The sequence below is a fragment of the Alosa sapidissima genome, chromosome 20, assembly GCF_018492685.1.
Source record: "Alosa sapidissima isolate fAloSap1 chromosome 20, fAloSap1.pri, whole genome shotgun sequence".
Classification (NCBI taxonomy): Eukaryota; Metazoa; Chordata; class Actinopteri; order Clupeiformes; family Clupeidae; genus Alosa; species Alosa sapidissima.
The window spans coordinates 19,630,222-19,637,721 of record NC_055976.1 but is presented as its reverse complement, the minus strand read 5'-3'; the positions used below and the strand labels follow the sequence as shown (position 1 = coordinate 19,637,721).

General features: G+C 44.3%; 1 protein-coding gene across 1 annotated transcript in view; it reads left to right on the top strand.

Moving 5' to 3' along the window:
• Positions 1-4,018: 4,018 nt before the first annotated feature.
• ntrk3b (neurotrophic tyrosine kinase, receptor, type 3b) overlaps positions 4,019-7,500 on the top strand; it is a 159,312-nt gene continuing 155,830 nt past the window's right edge. Inside the window, 1 exon segment of the mRNA XM_042074272.1 lies at positions 4,019-4,419. Within this exon segment, the coding sequence (XP_041930206.1) occupies positions 4,172-4,419 (248 nt within the window). The 5' untranslated portion in view covers positions 4,019-4,171.

Below are 7,500 nucleotides of genomic sequence, written 5' to 3'. Positions count from 1 at the left end.
AGCATGATGGAGAGGGAAGATAGAGCTTCTCATTTCTAAAGCCAGTGAATGACCTTTTGCACCCAATCAAAAGGACATAAAACATATGAACAAAATACACATTTAGATGAGTGTGTGTGTGTGTGTGTTTGTGTGTGTGTGTGTGTGTTTGGAACCTGTTTAATATCTGATGAAATGCCCAAAGATAAACACAGCTTTGAAGGTGGGGAGGAGGGTGGAACGTGTGTGTGTGTGTGTGTGTGTGTGTGTGTGAGAGAGAGACTGCGTGTGTGTGTGTGTGTGTGTGTTTGTGTTTGTGTGTGTTTGTGTGTAAGAGGGTGACAGGGGTGAATTGACAGACGGAGAGATAGACTTCAAAGGCCCCATTAACAGTATAATGAAGACAGACACAGAAGACACACACACACACACACACACACACACACAGACGTACATACACAGACCAACACTGACACTTGAGATGAATGGAGCGGAAGTTGTGGGACAGTGAGTGACTTATTTCGCATCTCTGAGAAAAGATAGACAGAGAGATGGAGAGATAGAGAGAGAGAGAGAGAGAGAGAGAGAGAGAGAGAGGAGAGAGAGAGAGAGAGAGAGAGAGAGAGGACAGTTGGGAGACCACAGGTGACAGGAAGCTGAAATTTACGGCCGGGCGAGTGTGGACTGGTCTGAGACGGCAGGGAGGGGAGGGGGCTTATTGAGCTGTCGATAAAGTTTGCTTTTGAAGGAGGCGAGATTAGCTTTCTCTGTCTCCCTTCCTGATTGGCATCTCGGCAGACAGGCAGGCGGAGATGAGCACTGAGATATGATGTGAAAAGATGTATTAGTTTGATAATAAGCAAGGGGGAAAAATCCAACTTGTGAGACATTTGGTTGTGAGAGAAACTTCAGAGAAAGCCTTTACTCTGCCAAGGACTTCTGAAGCCATACAACAGCCCTTTGAGTCTGTATGGTGTGTGTGTGTGTGTATGTGTGTGTGTGTGTGTGTGTGTGTGTGAGTGTGAGTGTGTGTGCGCCTGCCTGTGTGTGTGTGTGTGCATATGTGTGTGTGTGTGTGCATTCGTGTTTGTGTGTGTGTGTGTGTATGTGTGTGTGTGTGTGTAAAGGAGCACACACTCAGTGAGACAGTTTAACGACTGAAAATGCCATATGAAGGCCTGTGTGAGTAAACAGCTGATTAGTGCACTGGAGCACAGTGAGAGTGTGAGTGTGAGCGAGTGTGTGTAACATCGGGCAGGGCCACCACGGACACAGCGGCACAGAGACTAAACACACACAAAAGCAAATATCGATTCGCAAAATTTTTTTGAGGTGCAGCATAAATACTTTGCTCTCTTGCTTGTCGAACCGCTGTGCATCCAGTTGAGAAAATGTAATGGCTACACCAAAGTGCCCTGACTGGATAATCAATAAGCCTTGTTACTCTGGAGAATTATCCTACAATACACATCAAATAAACTACAGTGCCCAATACAAACGGGTTAAGGAGGATTATGCGCCCAAGGTTTTTTCAGGCCATTTAGATCCAAACAGCTTTAAGAACGGTCCAATGGATTGCCTTTATGCACAGCCTTTAATTCCACTCTATTCTTATGACAAGTCAAGCCCTACAAGGTGCACCTACAAGGTGCTACCTCTAACCATGTAGGGCTCTGTCAGTTCTACTTTTATCTGGGCTTTAATGTCAGCGTGTCTGTAGCAATTTATATCTGCCATGAAACATCGGCCAGAATCAGTGTCCAGTGGTATCTAACAGTTAAACGTCACCACAATGTTCATAACAAGTCACTCTCAAACCACTGTCTGACATCTGTCATAACATTCTGGTGATATGATAGTGTTATGTCAGAGGGTTGAAGTACAGTCTAAGTGGTAAGAGGCTAAGAAACCCCAGTATAAACCAGGTAAGGAGAATCGCTCTTCTTCTAGGATGTTTAGAATGCATAACATATCACTCCTTACTTCCTACAAACCGCAGAGGCTGCCGTAAGGGACGCTTAAGGCCAACGTCCATTGGCAGCGACATTCACGTGTATGTATTTGTTGCTCAAGAGAACAATTTAGAACAATTTTCTAAACTTTAGCGTCGACACGTGTCAGACGCGGCCAGTGGGCTTTACTCTATTTAAAATAATGGAGCTCTAAACTTTGCTGTCCCTTGAGCGTTGGCTTTTACTCTGACCATTACATTTTTAAAGTAAGCTAGTTTGTTTGTTTGTTATGATTATGTTTTTGTTTCTTATGTTTATAACAATGTTATGTCTGTCTTTAGGCACTGGGTTGTAGTATAAATTGAAAAATATTGAAAAAACTTTCTTGTGGGAGACATTAAAGACCATCCTGCTTTAGAATGTGCCCAATATCACAATTTCAGCCTACTTGAATCTTTATATCATTTATTTTCAAAATGTATAGAGGCTGTCAAATCTGAGTGCATCACTTCGCATTAATTTTTATGAATTACAGAGTTACACTGCACACAATCCTTCAGTAATAAATATCAGGGGCCTTTTTTGATTTTTTCTTTAAGAATCAATCTCAATGTAATATGTCTGCTGAGTGTTTCACTGGCATCTTTGATGGCTGTTTTACTCCTCTCCCTTTCCATTACACTATGATGGCTGAGCATGATGGGAAACGAATATGCTGCCATTTTAGCATCAGTTGCTCTTTCTCCAAATGACAAACAAATCTGTTTGGTTTAATGAAGCCATGACCTTCAGCAGAGAGACACATGCATTGTGCAGGTTATTTACTGAATTCCTGAGGGGGTATCACCAGTTAATATGTGGAGTGCTAAGCCCTAGATCACCATAAAGCTCCCCATCTGCCTCAGCACTGCCATTTTTATGTCCCAAAAACTACATCCTGTCTTGTTCAATGAGCGACCTTGTAAGTAGGCAAGTGTATAACTTTTGCTAGTGGGTGCGTGGGTATGAGGCTTTGGAGTATTTGCACGTTGTAAATGTGTGTGGTGCAGCTCTAGTGAATCTGCAGTGGACTGTCGATGACGATTATTTCTTTGTGGTTCCAAGTCCCGCTGCAACAATGCACTAAGTTCACCTAAAAGTTATTCGGAGATATAGGTTTTTAATATGTTCTCTTCATAAATTATAAATGGCCCAAGGCTGCTGGCTGTTTCTTTCAATGACAAAAACAAAAAAAATCAATAATACCTCATTCCACCACATCGGAACTCGACAGCTGAGGTAACCAAAGTGAATGTTCCAGTGCTCAATAGTTTGAGGGCTTCTTGTCAAACCTACGGTAAACCAGAATGCAAGCACTGTATCCAATCGATTTCCCTGCTCTCTTTGCTTTTCATCCACTAAAGTTTGATAAGCACGGTCGTTTGCAGGTGAGTTCGGACAGATGCATTCCACAGTTGACATGTGCGTCACGATTTCCTTTCCCCCCCAGACACTAAACAGAAATATGTATCTAAAAAACATAGATAGCCACTGGAGTCCATTTATATAGTCCCCAAAATGGCTTTCATTTGTTGGACTGAAGCAAACAGATTGGCTTTAGAATATTCATATTTCCCCTCTGCGTCACTCTTCCGTGACTCTTCCGATGCTTGGCGACGTCAGCGAGCGGGCTTCGTATCTCCACATTTCGCAGGTGTCAGTCTTGATTCTGCCCAGTAGGTGGGACTTGATGTTTGAAGAACGAACTTGTTCCTACACGCACTCCTCCTCGGGTGTCAACCTCGTCTGCCGTGTCGGGTAGAGCAGCCGGTCGCCGAAGACACAGACGCTTCTATCATGGACTATCTTAGTCTTAGAAAACGAGTGGAGTGTTCGAGCCACCAACAGTGATTTTTGTGGATATCAGATACACCGGAATTTTTTCTCCTCCTCAACGGTTTCCCGGGCTCGAGGATTTAAGTGGAACAATACAGCATTTAGCAATAACAGCTCCGGACTCATGGTCACGGGCGCGCGCGCTCACATATAAACGCATTACACATACACACTCACGCTCACATTCACACACATATATACACACACTCACATACACACACACATATCTATATGCGGGCACACAGACACACATCGACGCGCTGACGCACACACAAACAGGAACACAAGAGAAGAGCGCTCTTTTCTCCGCCGCTGACGGTTTTTGTCTCGTTTGGAGACGAGAACTCCAAACAGTATAAGGAGTCATGGATGTATGGATGATCTCTGCTCGCAGTCGCTGGTGGTGGAAGCTGCTGTTTTTCTCTCACGTTCTCCAAAGCGCTCTTTGCTCTATGCTTGAGTGCCCGCCAACCTGCAGCTGTTCGCCGACAGAGATCTACTGCACTAAGTCTGACAATGGCAATTTCTTCCCTTTACTGGCCTTGCAAGAGACCGGAGGCAATGGCAACACTAGCAACGACATTGAGGACCTTTTCAAGAACATTACGTCCATGTAAGTGTCCAGTTTGTGTCTGTTCTCTCGTTAAGTGGACAGTCTGTGTTGAGCTGTTTGTGGCAAAACTTGAAGAAATTAATTTGAAAGGGATATACTGCGTGTTGACTAAGTATACTGCTGGGTTCACACCAACTCATTTTCTTTGCTTTGCGATCATTTGCCTCCTTGTGTGTTGTGTGGGTAGTTGGCAGGTCGGACTTCTCTCCCCAAATGAGGATGCATTTTCTTAAAGATGTCTGTGAATGCGTTACTGCAGACTTCCGGGCCAGTCGCCTCTCTCATTGATTTACTGGCATTTCATGAAAGGACATGACATTTAAGTTCGAATGACAGCCAAAACTGATTTGTGTTTAAAAGTAGTATGATTCAGTGCCTGCAATCACACTACCATTGTCCGTATTGATACAGGTTGAGATTACGGAGCTGCTCTACTTAAATGGAAGGCATCAAGTATAGGCATTTAATGAAAAATAGTCTTTTATGTTTTAGCACCACCATGAGTGTGTCTTCTTAAACATATTTCATGTCAGTTTGTAGTCATTATTTGTAAATGTGCCCTTACTTTATATCATTGACACGTATGAAACAGAAATTACTTTTTTCCTCAAGTCCATCAAATTCGTTATATGTTATTGGGAATACGTTAAGGAAATATACCTGATTCAGTCTAAATGAATCAACTCACAAATCTCTCTCTCTTTCTCTCCCCCCCCCTCTCTCTCTCTCTCTCTCACACACACACACACACACACACACACACACAAGCATTAGCAATGACTTCTTCATGCAGCAGTTGGTGAATGCAAACGTGCTGTTTTCTTTTTTTGGATGACGGGGAGGGGGGTGGCGACGTTGCAGAGACATTGGATTGAATCCATAGCCACTCTGTGCTGTGCAGAAACACCTGCAGTTCGCAAGAGGCGAGAGAGAGCGAGAGAGAGCGAGAGAGAGAGAGAGAGAGAGAGAGAGAGAGAGAGAGAGACTCGACTCGCCTGTCAGCACCCTCCGCGCTGGACAGCTCCCGAAAGAGCGAGCGGAAGGGTTGCGCACTAATTCACTCAATGATTTTAAACGTGATGTACTGATTAATGTACACGACTCTCTCTCTCTCTCTCTCTCTCTCTCTCTCTCTCTCTCTCTCTCACACACACACACACACACACACACACACACGCACTCAAACAGAGGCATGGATATAACACGCTCATCGATCTATGTCATAATCTCACAATGCCAGTCTACATGTCTTGATTAGCAGCAGTTTGTTTTTCTTTAAGCTACTTTTATGGCAGTAAAATGTACGAGATTGTCTTTATTCTCTGCTCCGTTAATTTATTTGCAATGTCTTGATAAAAACAGAAGGTTTGTGTGTTTTATTTTTCAGCGGTGCACATTTAATTCGTGCATTTTAGGCGATCCAAGAAGCAGTGGGCTATGCCGGCGATAAGATAGCGGAATATCGGCTGAAAGGCTTTTTTTGCCACCTACCTCCTCAGTGAGAACGCAGGAAGTGGCGTCTCAAGGTTCGCCTGTATAGAGTGATATTTTCTAAGCGAAACGCTTGCCACCCCCACTCGTATCTCCTATTGGCTTTGAATGATCTGACCAGGATCTCACGGACAGCGTTATCCATACATGTATATCCTAAACAGGTGCTTTTTGATAGAAATAGCGCATTGCTCTCCACGTCTGTGTGGGAGTTACGGATTTAGTATGAATTAAAGATGGGTAAAGGTAATATTCAACTAAAATGTCACCTTCATTTCCATTTAATGTGGAGATGGAGAGAAAATAGCATCTAACAACCATAGACATGAGAGTAGCTTGAAAGCCTAATTTCCAAATATTACATTTAATTTAGGAAGTCCACTGCTTAGTGTTGAGTGGACACCTCTGTGCAGATGGAGCCAGGAGAAGCGTGGGATATGACCTTGCTCATTCTTCATTCCTCACAGGGAAAGACTCTTTTATCAGAGTGCCTGGCTGGCTCCACCTGGTTATTACACTCACACAGTTCTCTGCCTCTCTCCGTCTCTCTGCCATGTCTTTTCTCTACCGCAGATGAGAAACTGCTGCATATTGGGGTGTGTATGTATATATCTGCACCCCTTTGACGATTATGAGCGAATGATCAAGTTTGTATGAGCCATGGTGGGGCTATCTTTGTGGCACAGTAAGTAGGTCAGACCCTCCATCAGTGAATTAGAAGGAGCGGAGCGTTCCGATCCCCCTCCGCTCGCCTCTACTAGCCTCGCCTCCGCTCCACGCGTGGCATTGAAGAGGCCGGCCATGTGACCGGTCCTTGTCTCTCTTCCCACCACAGCCCCCCTCCCCTCCTCTCGCTGTGTCTCTCTTTCTCTCGTTCCCTCTCACACTCATCCACACAGCTCCACATTAAAGCGGAATTTAAATGAAGCACCTCCTTTTTCAGCAATCAAAAGGTGCATTCAGAACCTGGCCGATAAAGGCTGTTTGAGGACTGACATTGAAGGGCTTCAATGCAAACCACGTCATGTGCTGAATTATTATCTTTCTTTCACCCTCTCACATTGGTACCCTTTCAAGATGTGTTGTATAAAGAGAGAGAGAGAGAGAGAGAGAGAGAGAGAGAGAGAGAGAGGGAGAGAGAGAGAGGGAGGGAGATAGGGTAGGCACTTGTACACACCCCAGGGGGGGGGTCTCCCTTCCTAACAGCAGAGATATCAAACAAACACACAAACAGCGATTGCTCAATTTAAGAAAATAGATTGATGATCAAACAGCAGTCATTCAATGGACGCTGAATTATTCAAGTAATTTTCTGTGGCGGTGCAGTGAAAGAGATGCGCGCAGGTTTCCTTAGCCCTGTCCCTGAAGGTCACTGATTCTAGTTGAAAACATTCAGTGGAGTTTAGTCTCTCTGCGTTCATCACCTGAGGAGTAATCCTCCGACGTCCTCCAACGGCGTAGAGACATGTCCGTTCCTCGGCTCATTTTTGACTGAGTCAAAATCCAATACTGCTTCGATCCAGGAAATTTGATCAACTGTTTCTGGCATTAGCGGGAGTTTTAGGTCATTTAACAATTCTGTGGGCTACT